General features: G+C 35.0%; 2 protein-coding genes across 2 annotated transcripts in view; one reads left to right on the plus strand and one right to left on the minus strand.

Annotated features, from left to right (window-relative positions):
- Positions 1-11,445, minus strand: part of GC (GC vitamin D binding protein) — a 34,406-nt gene extending 22,961 nt beyond the window's left edge. The window contains exon 1 of the mRNA XM_081061346.1: positions 11,213-11,445. Within this exon, the coding sequence (XP_080917472.1) occupies positions 11,213-11,270 (58 nt within the window). The 5' untranslated portion in view covers positions 11,271-11,445. The remainder of the gene's footprint in view (positions 1-11,212) is intronic.
- The window catches only part of NPFFR2 (neuropeptide FF receptor 2), a 306,596-nt gene that overhangs the window by 85,728 nt on the left and 200,179 nt on the right, over positions 1-20,689 (plus strand). The window contains exon 2 of the mRNA XM_081063838.1: positions 19,420-19,603. The gene's annotated coding sequence lies outside the window, so the exon portion shown is untranslated. The remainder of the gene's footprint in view (positions 1-19,419; positions 19,604-20,689) is intronic.

The following is a 20,689-nucleotide window of genomic DNA, read 5'->3' on the forward strand; positions in this document are numbered from 1 at the left end:
CATTCAATAGCATTCAAAGTGAGAGCTCATATGCAAAAGGGGCACCTCTGATGATGAACGTTTTGAGAAGTATTTTGTTTCTAGCCTTCCAGGTTCAGATTTTTCACTTCACCAAAAAAAATTAGTTTTCATTAAGTGTGCTACAGGAATGTGTGAGTACATGTGAATGTAGTGAAAATGGCCACTACAGATTATCCCTTGTTAAATAGCTTTAATTAAATCAACTGCTTGTGTTTGCACAGAAGTACATTAGAATCCACAGGTACATTAGAATCCACAATGTACAGCTTTAGTTAGATCACAAAATTATTAGAGAAAAGTGGAAAGCTAGATTGACTAAACAAGACTTAAAATGGTTTTGGAACCATTTTTTGCTGCAACATTCAGCCTTGGGCATGACAGAAGCTCAAAAGGGAGGCATTGAGAAAGTTCAGAATTAAAATATAAGGGTAAAACCTCTCATACAAAACCGATCTGTAGAGGAGGCTGTTGCATCATGTATCTTTCAGATGGACCGCTTGAAATATATTTCTGATTAAAAAAATCATTTATTCATTTATCCAAAGAGAACATATACGGCTTACAAGGCTAGGCAAATATGTTAATCATTTTCTCATCTTCCAAAAATCAACAAATACTGAAGTTAATTTGTAGTGTTATTGTTTAAAATTGATTTCTCATTCCAAGGAATACTGCTTAATATTTTTTTCATGCCAGTTGAGCTTGCTTTGATTCATATGATTAAATCCTATGTTGAATGAATTGTAAATGACATACTTTGTTCGTTAATGTGCTATGTGGTTATAAAGAGGGTGGTCTGGACTTTGACCTGGCCCCTGTAAACATTGCATAATCTTAGTGACACTGGTGAAATCTTTTTCACACAGTGACATCTCAACAGTAAATGTTTACAAATTTCATTAACAGAATTTTTGCTTTTTGTAATAACATGTCTTATTTCTATCTGTATTGTGAAATATTCTGATAAACCATGTCTGATTCTGGACTTTTGAAAACAAATTTGATTTACTTTCAAGAAATCTTTAGTGCTCCATGTAACTCACCTCTCCTAACACAGCTGACAATATTCATTCATACATGCAACATCGATGTTTTGAAGACTTACTCTGTGTGAGGCATTGGGTTCAATGTTGAATTATGATGGAGAGCAAAATAGACACATCTCTGCCTTCACGGAACTTTCAGTCTAGTGGGCTGAGTCAATAAGATACTCACTGTCTTGGTATAAACTTTACTAAAATAAGTATTTTGAATGCTTTAACTTTTGTTAGAATCTTTCTCTAAAACCAATTTGGTCACCTAGAGAAGCTGTTTATATACCATTGAATTGGATACATGCTTATACAGAATCCTAGGAACTGTCTTTAGTTGCTATTTCCTATTGTTTTCTGAAGAATCATGGGGTTTTGGAACATTGGAATTAAAACTATAAAATTGGAATTTTATAGTTTTGCGATTTTATTCCTTTGGCATTTTATTTCTGACAGGCTCATCTGTATCAGAAAAGGTCAGTATATTTGTTTTTGATTTTTTTTTAAAACTTTACCTTTTAAGAATATGGTTTGCAGTGCTTATTAAAACAGTCAGGCTAGATATTGGTGATTTCAGAGTAGTGGCTTTTACTTGAGAAATTAAACATTGCTGGACTGGTTTAGAAAGCCAACCTGATTGTTGGAGCTAAACAAAATGATTGATATATCACTAGAAACTCTGTCAATGAAGAAGTGACAATTGAATTAACATTTATTTCATTTTCAGGCTTTAAAAAAAATTCCCTCTCCATTGATATTTTTAATCATATGAAGGGTTAATATGGCTTTTCATGTTGATACTAATGTTTGCTGTCAGGTGTGCAGTTTTCTGAGTCTGAGTCACTGGAAACAAATTCAGTTCTTTAAATTACTAAACCTGGAGAGCTACATGACATCTACAGATTAACAAACCTAGAATAAATTAAAAAAATACCTTTAGGATGCAATTAGTGGAACAAAGAGAGCTTCATTTCAAATCTTGAAAATTCAAAAACAGTAATAGAGATAAGGTCAATGGGTCAGTTGCCCAGAAACTACAGTTGTAATATAGGTGGCCTGATAGTCACTCAAACTAATACCCTTGGGTGCACCATGGGTGGTAGCCTATGTAGATGCTATACTCACCAAAGTCCCACAAGAGGCATTCTTCACCATTCATCTCTTTCTACCTCCCCTTCCCTTCATAGGTTGGGCATCTTGACATCTACAAATGCTTTTGCAGGGGTGAAAGCAGGGGGGCAATTTTCCCTCTCCCACCTTTGGAATGGATGAGGGTGATGTTCCCTGCATCCCAACTTGGAAACAATGCATTGCAGGGTTTAGATTTTAAAGCAATATAAGGAAAAATAGTATCATGATAATGGTTCATATTTGAGTGTGAACAATTTGGCAGTTACTGTTCCAAATATTTTTACATATTATCTTTATCACAAAAATCTTATGAGATTTGTAGTTACCACAGTTCACCTCCTACATTTACTGCATATTTTTGTGTGTCATTTTAAAAACTTCATCTTTAATTGTTTCTAGGGAAAATTGTGTTAACATCCAAATAATCAAACAATCAACTTTTTGAGCTTATTTTATCTGTGAGTTTGAGAATTATTCTATTGAAATTTACTATTAGGTTGGTGCAAAAGTAATTGCGGTTTTTGCAATGATTTTTAACCTTTTAAACCACAATTACTTTTGCACCAACCTAATATTATTCTTTTTATGGTATTGAAAGATTCTTTATTATTGCTGCCCTTCTGAAGTCTTCATTTATTACTACCAGTCCTGGCAAAGTTCATTCTTCCTCTTCATACTCCCTTTTTTAAGACAAGCTTGCTAGTTTGTTAAACCTTGCAAATAGAAAGGTAAGCAGTTTGGCTGACAGTCTCAGTTCAGTGCTTTGGTCTCTGTAGAGACAGGGATATGTAGTAACTCACTAGGTATTTGCTAACAGATCTTAGAGAGGAGTACAATACTAATTATGTTTCCTTTAAGTAGAATTGTCTTATTTTCTGTGAAAGTTCGTTCAATGCAAAGATCATATTGTTAGATCCCGAGTGCCTGGCACAATTCTGGACAGATATGAGTATTCAAAAAGCCAATTCATTAAGCATTTTTTATGAAATCTGAAGAAAGTATTATTCAATAAGGAATGGCAAAATCACATTTCCACGTTGTATACCTTTGAGCTGATAAAAACAGAAAGAGGTGATGATTCTGCTTCATTAGCTAACCATGTACTCTATCTCTTAATTAAGACAATTCAGAAAATATTGGACACAGATGATTTTCTTTCACTGTTTCCTATCAATCCACACATCTCAATAGCTATTAAAGCTACATAATTTCCATATATACACTTAATCCAATGACAAGACTGGAATGTTCATTTTTATTACTATCTGTCTCTATCATCATAAATGATTTTTGTCAAGCAGATCTCTTGAGCCCTTTAAATGCATTTTTAAGTCCAGCAGATTACACCATAAATGGCATTATTTTGTATATGGTAAATTCCTTTTCAAAGGTTAGTGACCATTTTTTTTTAAATTATAAAAACTATTTGTATAAACTTTTTACAAGGCCAAAACAATTCTATAGCACATAATTGTTATGCTGAAGTATTTTTTTTTTTACTTAATGGAATGCAATTTTCTAATTATGAAATTCCAGCGAGAAACTGAAGACTCATTATTAGATACTATCCAAGACACCAAGGAGAGCAAATTCAAATGCCCTTAGGACGTGGGAACTGTGTAACTTAACATTTGATCCAAGTGAAGAAAGGAAAATGCCCAGTATTGGTTTCATGGTTCTACTTGAAAAGGCCAGTCATAATTCAGCTCTAGGTCATTGTTGCCATGTGAAAATTTGGCCCTATTGCTACATCTTCTCATGCTTTTGGAGAAATTCGAAATCTGGATTTTTACGTGAAATCTTCAGATTTTTAAATGTTGACAACAAATCAAGTTAAACTTTAAAGACACCTTGCTGACTCAAACCACAAAGGCCAAAGAAAATACCCATGGCTGTTTTATCATGATTATTTCATATTTTATCATGATTTAGGGATGAGATCCTGGATCCAGACTGCCTGGATTTGAATTCGTGCTAGTGAATAGTGAGACCAAGGTCAAGTTCTCTATCTTGTTTGTTCCTCCTCAGCCTTCTCATTTGTAAAATGGAGACAATTGTATTTCATAGGATTGTTGTGAAGATTAGATTAGTTAATACAATGAGGTGTGATCAAAACATACAGTGAATGTTTAAATTCAAAAAAATTTATTACATTAAAAGACACATTGACATTAATCCCCCTCAAAATAGTTCCCCTTGCTTTGAACACACTTATCCCATCGTTCTTGCCACATTCTGAAGCAGTTCTGGAAGTCCTTTGTGAGTGTCTTCGGTTGTGCTGTTGTGGCTGCCTGAATGTCCTGAATCATTTGACTTTGGGGAAGAGCCAGAAGTCTCTCACGGTGCAGATCTGGTGAATAAGGTGGATGAGACACACCATAATGTTTTTATTTGACAGAAGTTGCTGTGCACCAGAAGCGATGTGTGACACGGAGCGTTGTCATGATGGAGGATGATATATGGCACACCTTAAAACACACCTTCTCTCAGCCATAGCTCACATCCGACTGCAGCAAACAAGTTGAAACTTGTCACACACTGTTACTTCCAGTATTGCCACTTCCAGTATTGAAGATCCCTGCCTTTCCGTTGGATGGCATTTGGTAACAGTATTCACTATATTTTGTGATCAAAACAGAAAACCTCCATGTCACATATCGCTTCTGGTATGGAAATTTCTGTCAAAAGAACATTACAGTGTGTCCTCCTCCACCGTATTCCCCAGACCTAGCATGCGACTCTGGCTCTTCCCCAAAGTCAAAATGACCATGAAAGGAAAACATTTTGAATCAATTCAGGACATGGAGGCAGCCACCACAGCGCAGTTAAAGACATTCATGAAAGAGGACTTCCAGAACTGCTTCAGAAAGTGACAAGAATGATGGGATAATTGTGTTCGAAGCGAGGGGGTGTATTTTGAGGGGATTAATAGCAATGTGTCTTTTACTGTAATAATTGTTTTTATTTAAGCATTCATCATACTGTTTGATCACACCTTGTATATGTAAAATGCTTAAAACAGTGCCTGCTCCCTCCACAGTAAACAGCATATACTTGTCAGTTATTATTACTAGCTAAATCAAGTCAGTTTGTGATTATTTTTATACATTTGCATGACACAAATCTCTATTGACCATGTATACCAAGAGTAAGTTACTATGCAAAAGAAAACTCTAAAACCACCAATACTTAAGGAAACGAAGTCTGGAAGTAGAGATAAGTATACAACACTAATAGTGATCATTGCCACAGGAGAAATTGAAGCGAAGCATTCTGAAATTTTAGAATGGAAGAGGGCTTTTAGAAAGCTTCATGTAAAGAACTATTATGTTAATTGAGGTGGACCGTGAATGATAAGTAGGATTTTAACAGGAGTAAATGAATTAGGAGAGAATTTTACTTGAAGTTGGAAAATCACAAGTCATGTCTAGAGACTAATGAGTAGTTGGATAAGGAAACTGGAGTATGGGACTTAAACATAGAAAGGCTTGATAGTCAAAGTTTTACTTCTTTTTTTTTTTAAGATAAGTTATCTATTGCAATATATTCATGTAGGGGAATGACCAACTCAAGCCATGTTCAAATAATAGAAAGCTTGGATTTAAGATAAATAGTACCTTCTCCATAAGGCTGTTATATGAAACATGTTAATCTGTATGAAAATGCTTAGCTTATCTCCTGCCTAACATGTGGTAAACACTCAATGAATATGAGCAACTGTTCTTATGGTAAAATCCAGCGATAATATACAGTATCAGATTTTATATTCACTTATGATATAGATATATGATTCCTCTAGTCCTCTTACATGATAGGCTAAATTATTTCTGGTCAGAAGAATATGGAAAAAAAGGTAAAAATAGAAAACTCCCAGGGAGCAGGAAATTTAGTTAATATGTACCACAGTCATTTCCTGGCCAACTCTCCCAACTTTATTGGATCTGGCCAATAAAATGGTAGACTATCAACAATGAGATGCCTTGACTCAATGTTCCTTTTCTTCAGGAAGTCCCAGCTAGTCACAGGACCCAGAAGCATACCATATTACATTTCTACTGCTACTGTAACAAACTACCACATGTTTAGTGCCTTAAACAACACAGATTTTTGTACCTTACAGTTCTATTGTGTAATCTGACACAGGTCTCACGGGGCTAAAATCAGTGTGTCAGCAGGGCTATGTTCCTCTTGGAGGCAGTAAGGGAGGATCCATTTCCTTGCCTTTTTCTAGCTTCTAGAGGCAGCCTACATTTCTTGGCTGTAGACCACTTTCCTCCATCTTCTAAGCCAGCAACTTTGTATCTCTCTGTGCCTTTTTTTTTTTTTTTTTGTCACCTTTTTCCTGCTTCTCTCTTCCACCTTAAAGATCCTTGTTATTCCATTGGTCACACCCAGACAATCACGATTGTTTTTCTACTTTAAGTTCAGCTGATTAGCAAACTTTCTTCCCTCTGCAACTTTAATTCTCCTTTGTGATGTAACCTAATCTATGTACAGTTTCTGGGCATCAGGATCTGGATATTTTTGGAGGGCCCTTCCTTCTGCCTATCACACACTCATTAATAGTTAAGCCTGAGTTCACACCCACCATCAGGTGACTCTAAGCAGAAATTAGAATTGGGGTGGATTTGTATCAGACAGCTTGATCCCTAGAATCCCACCAGCCAGCTGCACATGCTCAAACCCATCATTTCATTTATCTCACAATAGTGATTCTGATTTTTTAATGTAATCAATTCATTTTTGGATTCCATTTATTACATCATGTCAAGTTTCATATTGTATTTTAATAATAATTAATTGGGCAAGTGGTGGGAGTCAGGGTTAGGAAGACATAATAGTCAGGTACAGGGGAACAAAGGCCTGGACTAGGACAGTGTATGGAAATGTAAACCTAGTAGGTTTGAGAGGCAGTATTCACAGACTTTGAGAACCAGGCATATGCAGAAGGTAAAGGGGAGATACAAAAGGAATACTGAGGACGTTTCTACAATAGAACTCTATGTACAAGGCTGATCCATTTCAAGACTGAATTTTATAGAATGTGGAAATGATTGAATATGGATAATAAGATGAAGAAAGAAGTCCAAGAAGGCTTTATAGGATTGAACATAAATAACCCAGATATGATGGTGTCAGGAAAATTGGGAAGTTAGAAGACAGAGCTAGTTTCAGAGGATAGGGATGATCTGGTGTTTGGACCAGTCATGGATAATTCAAGTAAGCAGCATGAGTTTCACTTAATTCCCCCTACACTGGTGATAGGGACACATATTTCCCTCTTATACTTGGTTGTACAGTAGCAAAAGATTTTATCTGAGGTAACTCAAATAAAGGCAGCAATGCAAGTGATAGTATTATCTTTGTAAACCCAAATAATTAGCATAAAATTCTGGTTCTGCCAGAATTCTACATTTTACAGTCTACATTTTAATTCATTACAATAAACAAATGAACAGCTGTTGATAAGGTAAGGTGATGAATGCTAAAAAAAAAAAAAAGGCATGGTACAGGAATAGAGAAAAATGGAGATGTAGGTGCTATTTGAGATAGGTTAGTCAAGGAAGCCTTCTCAGTACATGAAGTTGGAGCAAACACCAGAAGGAGGTGAGGAAGGGAGCTATATGGATTATCAGGGGGATCAGTGATCTAAGAGGAGGGAGGACTAGTACGAAGCCCTGAGGTAGTACAGAGTTCATAGAGTATGGGATAGTGTGGAGGACAGTGTCGGTGCAGCAGTGTGAACTGGGGGAAAATAGGAGAAAGGAAGGTTGCAGTGGGCAGAATTAATACTGGACACTGGATACTATCATAGTAGAGGAGAGAGTTATCGATTCCTTTTAAGGATTTCTTCATCTCCTTCCTATATTGATTCATCTGTAGCCTTTTAAAGAATGCGCACACTTATTCCTACACCACACACCTGATGATGAGTGCACACCAGGCATTGCACATCGCAACGATGAAATGTGATATTGTTATTGATGTCCAGGAAGGTTAGCATTGCGTTTGATGATGAAGTTAGCTGCTTTCTTTGGCTTTGGCTCCATTTCCTTTCCCCTCTTGGCTAAGACTCTTTTATGCTTTACTCTGGCTTCTTTGTGAACTTGGATCGCACCATGCTTGTTCCTAGATCAGGACTTTTACACCTGAGTTCCTTCCACTTCAAACTCACTTCTAGGTCTTTACGTGGCTGTCTTCTTTTCATCATGTAATTCTCACATTCTACATCTTCTCCTCAATAACCATATGTAGGTTTTAGCGAAAGTTTATAAAGTTATTTGGAAAAATAAAGAGGATATCTACTTATCCTAATTTATTTCTCTCTGGCATTCTGTACAGCTATGTTCCTGAATCAAACTTAGGACAGCTTTGTTTTTCAAGTGGTTACTGATGAAGGGGCGGGAAACTTGTAAAAAAGAGAAACAGTGATTCAGTGGTGGTTTGGGAGATTGGGATAACCCACATTGTTTAAGGCGTTTTGATAAGCAAGTGGAAGAAGGAAACATATAGCTCATCCACCAAAGGGGGCTTTCTTTCTGTTTGATATTATTTAGTAAAAATGTATGCTGAGAATGAAGTACTTAAAGCAAAAATGAAAATGTTCATAGTAAATATCCTGTTCTTGCCAACAGCTCGTATAAACTATAATGGTTTATTTCCTGTTAGCATTATTTCCTTGGTAATTGTATAGCTGTGTCAGCAGTTTTTGTTACTTGTGGTTTTTTTTTTTGGGGGGGGGCGTGGGGAGGGAAGAGAAATATACATTGCAGATTAGTGCTACTTCCATTTCAGTCCTGGGGAAAGAAGCCAAGTGGAGGCAACTGGAAAACACTGCCTTTTTGCCTTTCAAGGGGTAGCTAAAGTGGATGTTTTCTTATGATACCATCTAGATTTGGCACATTTGATAAGCCCTTCTCTCCCCAGATGTGAACTGAATTCCCAGTACTGCTTGATTAAAGAGGACTGGCCTAACTGGAGTTGGTGTTCATGTTGAGCTACAGCAGTATCAATTTCCAAAGAATACTTTCATGGGGTCTCGGCATTTTAGGTAAAAGCCAGTATGCTTGGGGAATTCTGAGCTAAATATGTTTCTTTCTGGTAGGACTTCTCAGACAAAACCTTTGGGACAATAAAGGCATTGATTGTGAACTAACCAAGGACTAATGCATGTTTTATTTCTTAAATGTGTTTGGCCATATAAACTGTTTTCCAAGACAAGTCTTGAGTGAAATATACTTTGGAAGAGGTGTTCTAAACAAATGCTGTAGACAATCAGTTAGCTCTCCAGAACTGTAACAGGCAGAGAGAGCTGCAGCCCAAACCAATCCCTCACCATTCAAAGCTCTCTCAATGCCTTTATCCATATACTTTGTAACTTCCTGCCAGAAGGCACATACCTAACTTCCAAGTAAACCACTAACTTGGTATTTGGGTCATGCTCAGGCCTTATAGAATAGAGGACTGATGGGTCAGGAGCATCATTTCCAAATGTTGAATATTTGTTGCTTATAAATGTCTGTCTCAGAGAATATCATCAGACCTATGGCACATGGATATTTTGAAGTTCATTGTGAAGTTTAGACTTTTAAGGCAGCTGGCTTGAGTTTTTTAGCATTCATTTCATCAGGGCCAGAGAATACAGAAGGATGTCGAAATAGAGGTTGCAGAATAATCTGCTATTTTTCAAAGGGCACTGTAACTCTTTGAGGTGAGACCAATGTACACTTATTGAGTCAGTAGTCCAAAATGGTCACTCATGTCCCACATTATGGAGTCCACATATAATTCTAGGAATAGACCTTCTCTGTTTTGAACATTCTGAACTAAACCTGCTTCAGTAGGATTTTTCAGGTTCATATCTGCTCCAGGGAAACCTTGGGCAAAAGAGTAAGCTTGTAGGGTTTCTTGGGTCTTGGCATATTCAGAGGTCTCGTAAGGGACACAATTTATTTTACTTATCTATACGCCAATATATCTCAGACTTTGTAGTCTTACATAAAGAAAGGTCCATAGTTTATTTAAGAATCTATGGGTGAATAAGACAAAATTTTAAATAGTTTGAATGATAAAAGTAAGATCAAGGAAAAGTGAAAGTAAAAAGAATAAGAAAATGTCCGCAGTAAGATTATTCATGTTATAGTTAATACCAATAATTCCTGGTACATACATAGTACACATATTTTATTCCAATGGTTAAATACATTATTAATATGGATACTAATGTATGATTTGAATGAGATTATTAACTGAAAGCACTAAATGAATGTTAATTTTTCAAAGCAGGATGAATGCAGATTCCCTTAGAAGCATTAAAGAATCAGCCAGGAAAGTAAATTGAAACTGATTATAAATATTGCAGCATGGGAACTTTCCACAAAGTTATATGCATAATTTCAGCTTGTATCATTTAAAAAAGGTTTTAAACATTGCCAAAAGATGGAGATACCATTTGAAGAGTAATCTTAATAAAAAATATAGCTCAATTATCTTTTAATAGTCATGTTTCATAGCTATTGAATTATTTTATTTGGGATATTTTAAAAACGATAATGCATTTCCAAATATTACACATACAGGAAGGATTCCTTGAAGAGGATCAAAGAAATCTCAGTTGACCTCATGCATCATTGATATGGTATATTATGCTTTCAATGGCAATAAATATTTGAAGTCTGAAAAAATGCTCAGTGATGTTTCATAGCCTCCATTTGCATTATCTTTTAACAGCTAAAATATTTCTAATTTTAAACCATTCTCTCTAGGTTTCAAAAAAGCAAGGAAGGCTAACTGACAAATTATATAATTTTTCCTTCTTTCATGAGATTACTTGATTTCTTGGCTATTCTAATTGAAGGCTACATACCATATTTGAGCTCAGACATGATTCTCTCTGATTCTTCCCTTTCTCCCCAACATATTCACAAACTCTCTTGTTTATCACCATTTGTATAATTTTTTAAAAAATGGTAACAGAAAATTAGACTAGTAAGAGTTCTCATACATAGTCACACCACTGGGAGTCTTACCTCTCTCTAGAGCATGCACAAATGCTACAGCCAGCAGGAGAACCAGCACCTTCTTCATTTTCCTGCCTGCAAGTCCTGCAGCACTCCTGTTTCCTGCAGGTTACCCAGTAAAAAATGGCAGCCCAAAGTAATCAATTCCCTTTTACTATTTCCCAACTATGAACTAATCAATTATTAATCTCTACACAGAAGAAAGGGCAGTCATCCTTGGCCCACAGAGATAAAATAATATCAATCAAGGCAAATAAACACCCTGGGGAAAATGCAGTGACAAATCTGGGAGATTTTAATCATTAACTTCGTCAAACTGAAAAAGAGTCAGGGTATACACAGATTATTTTCCACTGCTGTTTTTTACTAAAATTTATTTAATTTATTAGTGGGTACATCCTGCTTCTCCTTTATATGTCTGTTTTGGACATTCCCTACCTTTCTCATACATAAATAGAAACTTGGAGGTTTCTGTGTTTCTCCTTCCCTCTCTTCCTCCTTCTCTGTTTCAACCTACTGCAAATAAGGATTACCTTAAAATACTGCAGACTAGTTTTTTTAAGTGATAAGGGGAAAAACAAGAGTGAGAAGCCAATATATCACAATTGCTCAAATCCGTAATTCAATGCTATAAAATGTATTGAAGGGGATGGGATAGTACTTTATATTTAGGTTCTATATTAAACTTTTTGAAGCTACTGAGATACAGACACACGCACATTCACACACACACACACACACACACACATAAATGTATATACACACACATATATATAATAACCTTTTCTTGAGGCAAATAACTAGAGAGGTTAAATGACTATCCCCAAATCACAAAAGTTATCTTGGACTTTCTACACCTCATTTAAAGTTCTTTCTATTAATACCTTACCACTAGTTTATTTTAGGATACTATAATTTGAGATCTCATAGTGGCCTTGTACAGCATGGAATTCAACATCTTCAATTCACAGAAGAGGAAATGAATTCCTAGACAGATTCTGTGATTTGCCCAGAGAGGCACAAGGAGTTACCATTCATTGCAATCAAGTCAGCTCCTTGTTCTTATAATAGCCCTCTTTTCAGGAATGCAGGGTTAGGTAGGGGTTGGGTATGCAGGCTCTAGAATCAAATCCCTACTCAGCTCTTATTGACTACGTAATCTTGGGAAATTATCTTGTCTCTTTAAGTCTCATTTTTTCATATGCAAAGTGGTGATAACTCGTAGTACTTTTGTCATAAGATTGTTGTGAGTTTAATTAAGATAATTCACGTGTAGGGTTTACCATAACATCAACCACGTAGTAACATGCCTTAATGTTTTCTATTAGTCATATTCTAGCTATTATCACTTTCTTTACTGGCTTTCCAAATTTATAATATCTGAAAAGATCATTGGAATCAATGAGGTCTGGAACTCAGTGGAAAATTTAAAACCAGCCCTGTATCCTGGGTTTAAAACTATCACAGATAAGTGATACAGAATTCCATTATCAGTTTAGTAGCTAAGGACTAACTGCATGGGCAAATTCCATCAAAATCTTGATAAGCTGGACTAAGCAGTTACATTTTTCATCAGATCCTCCATCTATATTGAAAATACTTGGGTGTTAGGTTCTGAAAATAGAGTCCAGTTAGTTGGAAAAAAGATAACTAAGCAAGCGATATCTGTGTAAGGCCAATGGAAACCCATGTGGTAAAGGAAATTAGTAGATACTGTGAACATTGTTGGAGGGAATATGGGAAGGTAGTCTTGTTCAAAAATTAACTTTCTGCCTACCACAAATCTAAACTTTTCCTTTGGTTAAACTCCTAGTTTACTTTGGAAGTTAATTAAAAAATGCTTTAGTCTTACTGTAAATTATTTGGAAACAAAGAAACTCTAAAAGAGTGCCAAAGAGTTTAAAAATAATTGACAAACCCAGAATTCAGAGAAAAACTGTTAACACATTATAGTTTTCATCTTTGTTTAAGATAATACAACATATGTACTTTTGTAGTTTTTAATTTAATGGTATTTCAGTCATCTTCTGATGATTAATTCATTCAAACATACAGCTACTTGTTTCCTATGATTTGGTTACAGAGCTTAAGACCAATCTGTTCTTTCATTTTTCTAAAAAATTATCTTTGCTTTTGCAATAACATCAACCACTTTTGTTTAATGATAAACTAAATGTAGCAAGAATTGCAACATCTCATTTAGGTGTTCTCTTGAGAAATCACTACACTAACTGCCAAATGCATTCTTTTGGCAGAGTTTATCTTTTTCTAACTGAAAATTGGCACTCACATACTAGGAGCTAAATGCATGAACCTTTTCTCAGTCTTATTTATGTAACTCTCCTTAATCTTTCAAATGTTGATTGCTTACATTGATTCTAAAACTGGAAAGAAAGAATCATAATTGGCCTAAATGAGAGATCTCATGTTGCAATGGCTGCTCTAAATAAGTCAGACGGGGAAAAAGCGTGAAAAATACGAAGGCAAATTTTCTGACACTGTTACAGCAATAATTACAGCAACTCAGAAATTTATTACAGAAATATTTTTTAAAATTATTCATTAAATATTGACGCAATGGAATTTTACAGGAGTTGTTTTGCCCATAAAGAACTGATTAGAAGTAGTCTCCCTCTTCTTTATCTTGCCATTAGCTTCAGAAAAATTAGGATTTTCCCTCAGTAAAGCTAGTTGTAGAAAAATTGTGAGACAAAGTCCATCTTTAGTTCTTTCCCTATCACATTTTTCTCTTCCTGCCAAGGCTGCTTGGAAACTCTTACATTATACTATTGCTGTCCTGTATGTGGTGTCTTCGTTTTTTCTGATTGCATCCAAAATTATCACTTTACCTTTGGTTTTCAGTAGTTATCCTCTGTACATAGTGTTGCTCTTTTCATATTTGTCTTGAGAAGCGTGCATTAAACTTCTTGTATCTACATATAAGTCAATGAGTTTTTCTTTTTATGTTTTTTTTTTTTTAACCAAATATATGAAATGTTCAGCCGTTATTTTTGAAGTACTTTTCTGACACATTCTAGCTCTTTTCTCTTGGGGACTTTAAATACTCAAGCTGCCAATGGTGTGTTAGACTATTTGATATTATCCTACACATTTCTGAGGTTCTACTCAATTTCTTTAAAATTTGTTCTCTCTGTTCTTCAGTTTGGATAATTCTTTTTTTTTTTTTAATTTATTAGTTTCAGGTGTACAAGACAAGGTAATACTTAGACATTCATCATTTATATCCCTCACACTGTGAACCTCCCTCCCCCCATCCACTATCCCTCCGACCTCACACCGAGCCATCACATTAAGTTTGGATAATTCTTGTTCATTAGTCTCAAGTTCATTATTCTTCCATCTCTAATCTCATTCAAAGAATTTCTATTTGATTTTTTAAATATGTTCTATTTTGCTGCTGAGATTCTGTTTATTCATTAAGACTACTCATATGTTTACTTCTAATTCTTCGAACACATTATCCTTTAAATCTTTTTCCAAATTAATAAATGTCTCCTTGTAGTCTTTGTCGACTACATATGTACTGTGTTTGGGCCATCTCAGAGTTGGTTTCCATTGATTTGTTTTTATCTTGATTATGGGTGACATTTTTCTATTTCTTTGCATATGTAGTAATTTTTTCACTATACACTGGACAAGTAATGTGAAAATGATATTTTGTATGATTTAATTTTTTTTAAGTTCCCTATAACATGTTGTTTTCACATTATTTTTCTCATTCTTGATATTCCTCGAGTTTAGTGCGACTCAGACATCCTTTTGATTGTATTGATTGGATAGCAGTTAAATTGCTACCCAATTCAGTCAAACCACCATTTGGAATACTAAAATGTGTGACAAAGATATTAATATAAAGGGATTTGATGAGCTCAGGTTTATGTCATACTTAAACTAATTGGGTTGGGGATAAAAAGAACTGGGCAAGTTGTTTCCTGGTAACAGAAATTTTTATTCTCATTCTATTCCCAACCTGGCTTTTTAAAATTTTTATTTTTATTTTTATCTATTAGAAAGTTCACTTCTGATTTTCACTTCAAATATGAAGACTTTAAACAGGAGGTTAATGCATAATCAATGATTGATTGATAACCACATATTTCTACTTTTTTTGCTTTTTTCAAATTACTGCCATGTGAATTCTATCTGAGGATGCACTCTGAAAAAGGAGTCCAGTTAAATATAAAAGAATAGAGTGTAATACAAACACTGGATATTTCTGTTATTCTATTTATATATATTATTTGTCATCTTCAGATATTTGGGACTTGACTACATTCCCACAAAGAAAATTTGATGCAAAGTTATAACTATTAAAAAAAAGTATTTTTGACAGTATGAACATAGAGTTGAGTACTAATACACCTATGTCATATACTTTAATATTGCTTTACAGTTCATATTCACTTTCCTATACTTACTCATTTGCTCTGGACATCAATTTATGCATTGGTAGGCAGAACATTATAAATTTTATAAATTTTACAAATAAGGAAGTTGAGGTTCAGAGCCTACCAATGGTACTTGAAATTCTTTGAAATTAGAATATAGAATCTGACTCCAAGACCAGAGTGTTTCTCACTAACTGGATTAGTTCAGATCATCACCATTGGTGATAAGGTAGGTGACTTTCTCCTGGTGGAATAAGCAATCTCTTAGAACAGTAAAGGAAGTATGAACTTTGGTTGTAGATAAACATTTGTATGCAAGCTCTACTAATTAACCTCAATTAGTACAATAATACAACGAGTTTAATAATAATAGTTTAAATAGAAAATTTTACTTAAAGCATCTAGCTAAACACAAACATTCAATTCACAACACACACATAATACAAGGTATGACAATTAAGTTCAGGAACTCATCCTAGAAAAAGTGCTACATACCTCATTGCTGAATATCACTATGGTCACCTTCAAAGTACTCCCCTTGGGAAGCTATGCACGGATGCTAGTGCCTAGTCCATTCTTCAAAGCACCCTTTTTGAATTCTTGCTGGAATGGCTATCAGAGCTATTGCTGTACTAGCCTTGATGTCCTGAATGTCATCAAAATGTCTTTCTTTCAATATTTCCTTTATCTTCAGGTAAAGAAAGAAGTCACTGGGGGCCAGATCAGAAGAGTAGGGAAGGTGTTCCAGTACAGTTATTTGTTTACTGGCTAAAAACTCCCTCACAGACAGTGCTGTGTGAGCTGGTGCATTGTCGTGATGCAAGAGCCATGAATTGTTGGTGAAAAGTTCAGGTTGCCTAACTTTTTCATGCAGCCTTTTCAGCCCTTCCAAATAGTAAACTTGGTTAACTGTTTGTTCAGCTGGTATAAATTCATAATGAATAATCCCTCTGATATCAAAAGGGTTAGTAACATCATACAACAAGTTCACAAACATAATTGTCAGACATCATATAACTTCTGTTTTTTGAGAATTCGTTGTTTTTCTCAATCATGGCTAATTTATGAGAAGTGTGTTAAAATTCTCAATTCTACAAATGTTAACTGATAAAACAAGTCAGAAGAATAAATAGAATAAAAAGCCTGCCTTAAAAAAAAACAACACAACATAACTACCGAATCTGTAGTTATGTGGTCTAAGTATAGTAACATGTTGTTCATAACATATTCTTTGTTGTATTGTTAATTATAGTAATTTGACTTGCATTAATAACATTCATTCATTCAAACATTTTATTGATTCAGGCACTGTTCCAAGTTTTTTGGGGAAGGTAATGAAAATGCAGACAAAAGTATTTGCTCTCATGGAGCATAATTCCAGTGGAATACAAAAGATAATAATCATGTTTTAATAATTATTTATATATTAAGTAGTAATAATTGCTTTCTGATGTAAAGTATTTAGTGAACCCTCTTTATGTAGATAATTTACACTGGGAGAAACTTGACAAGCCCATGTGCTTTTAAACTGGGTGAGATGTACTGAGTCAGACACAGTCCTCTAGTAGATATAATTATGTAACTTTTAATTTGAAGGATAATTGAGCCAATGTTATCCAAAGAAAATTGTTTTATAATCAGCAGTCCATCCCAATACAATTTGTTTTTTTAAAGTTTTGTACTTTTTTAAAAATTATAAAGTCAGTGAGTACCAAGGAGAATTAGACTTATGATTCTGCTGTACTTGTTTTTGCCTTTCTAGTCAATAAAAAGTATTTCTGATTTAATAACAAAAGTAAAAAGTAGAACAGCTGTGGGCAATAAAAAATAAACAAAAGCACTCATGGATTTAGCAGTGTATGAAACAACAGGAATAGCCCCATGAAAAGTATATAAATATTAGGTGAAAAATATTTATATTTTTCACTTTTTTACGGGGGTTTTGGGGGAAGATGGTTAGCAGTAAGAAAAAGAAAACAATTGCTATTTTCCCTTGTTATCACCTCTTATTTCAACTCTTGTATTACCTTCATGATATATTACCTAAGATGTGCATAATGCTTAAGAATTTAAATAGCTTTTCCAAAGTTATCTAAAAGAAGGGTTGCTGTTTTTCATATATACATATATATATATATATATATATATATATATGCAGAACATTATAAATTTTACAAATAAGGAATCTAGAATTCTTACTAAGGAGATGGTTAATTTATAGTATAAACAAAGAAGTGATAAGGATTATTTTCAAAGAGAATTTTTCTTTTAAATTATCAACTCATATCTCAGATCATTCTTAAATTTACTCCAAGGTTATCAAATTCCAATGAAATCAATTGACACTTAAGTAAAATTCTCAATGAACCAGCCAAAAAATTTCCAATACAGCATAGACATTAATAATATCTCTATTTCTACACTACTGCTATTGTGACCTAAATGTCCTTTGCTCAGCAACCTGGACTGGGTAGACTAATTAATGAAACTGTTTTTATTCCCAGTCTTTTTTTGGGAAAAGACATCAGTGTCATTTCAAATAGGCAGTAGATCCGTATGCATACCACTAAAAAATATTTACATGGAGTGAGAGTTTAACATATGTACTCTGTTGAACACTTTACATGGATTTCCTCATTTAATCTTTATAACCGTATCTGAAGAATGTGATGTCATCCTCCTTTTTTTATATGAAAAAACTGAACCTTAGAGAGTTTTCTAATAAGTACAGTCTGAATTTTAAAATCAAGCATTTTGACCCAGAGCCACTGTGAAACCAGTGCTCTACTATCAGCAAGTAAGCAATGACTGTAAATGGAACATATATTTTCCACAAGACACTTTCAATTATATTTAGTGCTCTTCTGATTTTTGAAATGCAAGTTCATTTAAAAGAACTGAATTAAGAGTGGCTATCATAGGTGGGAGATGTTGAAAAAATTTTCGATAGTAAAAAAAGGGCTGCATACTTGAAAAAGTTGGGAGCCATAAAATTAGAAGTTGACAATATTGACCTTGGGGTCATTGGCTCAGAACTGAAACCAATTAGCACTATTCTCATAAAAAACACTCTTTGGCTATAGTTTCAGCATAACTGGCCATCTTAGAGACGCAAGATTTTTTGTCTTAAAAGGGACTAAAAAATTAGAGCACTGTAATGGAAATGTCAATTCTAGTCACTTGCAAATAAAATGAGTTAATTCTGAAATCTTTCCATGTAATAGAGGCAACTTTTTTTTTGAGCCTAAAAGATGACAGTTTTCTTTTCTTTTTTATCGATGCAAATATGAAATCAATCTTAATTTAATTTTTTAGAATAAAATTTGTATTCAAGGGCAGGGAATGAATGAATACAGCTTTTTGTTTGGTTTGGTTTTGGTTTTAGCTGCACCAAAGGAACATCTTAGCTTTATTAATACTGTATTTCTCCTAAAATAAGACCTAACCAAAAAATAAGCCCTAGCATGATTTTTCAGGATGACATCCCTTGAACATAAGCCCTAATGCATCTTTTGGAGCAAAAATTAATATAAGACCTGGTCTTATTTTCAGGGAAACATGGTAGTCCTGCACTGCAGAGTCAATATAAAAACACAAACAGTTCCATCAGTTTAATAACAATGAAAACCCCCCAAAATAGAGAACTAAGGGGGCAGGGAAGAGGCCCCTGGGCCAGAAGCATGGAGAGCACTGCTCACAACACCAGGCCTGGCCACCGGGAGCTCCGGTATCATTGCTGCTATGAGGTGGGGGCGGGGTAGGGGCCACCATTCATGGGCGCCAGTAAGTACTCTTACTTCTTTCCAGGTGTGCTCATTTTCTGCATGTCCCGGATCTTGTCCAACAGTCCAGAAATGAAGAACTCATTGGGTTCGTAACAGTCAACCCAGCACCTTGACCCTGGAAGCCGGATGTCGTCACTCTCTACTTCCATGAGCTCCTCCACATCAATCTCCAGCTCGGGGATCTCCTCTTTCTGGCAGTCATAGAGGTGAGTGTGTTGCTCCAGGATCCACTCCTCCAGGGTAGATGCTTCCTAGCTCCTTGCACTGCTTGGAGTCTTACTTGACGATGACCTTCCTTTGGTGCCTAGCTGGGCCCTGGCCTCAGCCCCAGGGAGACTCTGAAAGTATACAGATGGCCGATGCCCCACCCCCTGGAAGAAGAGGCAACTCTTTATAACTGGTTGAGAGTAAGCTGAAACCTTTTCTCATTCTGTTGTCTCCTTCATTCTGTCTGCCTATTACTACCTTTATAAATACATACACAAAATACATAAAATGGACATATTAGGTAGGAATCTAGAGAAACTATATATATGTAGCTTTGTGATCATGCTAGACTGAGTGTATCTTTGCTTTTGAGTTAGGCAGACCAGAATATAATATTTTTAAAAACCAAAATTAAAATTGACTATATATGTAAAGGTTTCTGAGCTACCTTAAACTCTACGTCATTTCAAACATTTTTCAGGTTAACTTGCACTAAAGAACAATCGCTGGGTCATTATTTAAATTTTTCATGTTTGTTCTATAAACATAGGTTAATTGAACCTGCAGAAATATGAGTCTGCCTTTTGTCTCTACTATCTGTCTACCATTGAGACATGATGGAGACTGACTGCTGGATAATGTGTTTCATAAAGCACGATGAAAGGTTTTAGTTCACTGTTACTTGATAATGAGGGGGTCCTATATCTACATATTTAGTAGCTAAAATAACATACTTCTTAATTTTATTTTATAAGGAATTCAACTGTCAGCAGCATTGTTCATTTATTAATTTGTTCTTTTACTCATTTATTCAACAGATATTTGTTAAACACTTACTAAGATAAAACACACTCTGTCCTTGGCCTCATGGAGGGTACAGACTGTGATCCTATTATGTATATAATGGCCTATATGGTACACCCACCTAGTATTTTCAGACTTTTCTACCTTCCAGGAGCATGGCCTGCACTGGACACCGATTGTGTCTTACCGCCCATCCTCTCAACCTTCACACACCCAAAAACATTGCCGTAGAAACTTGGTGTGATCAGGTGTAACCTAACAGCCCCCATTTCAGCTGCACT

Source organism: Rhinolophus hipposideros, assembly GCF_964194185.1.
Source record: "Rhinolophus hipposideros genome assembly, chromosome: 1".
NCBI lineage: Eukaryota > Metazoa > Chordata > Mammalia > Chiroptera > Rhinolophidae > Rhinolophus > Rhinolophus hipposideros.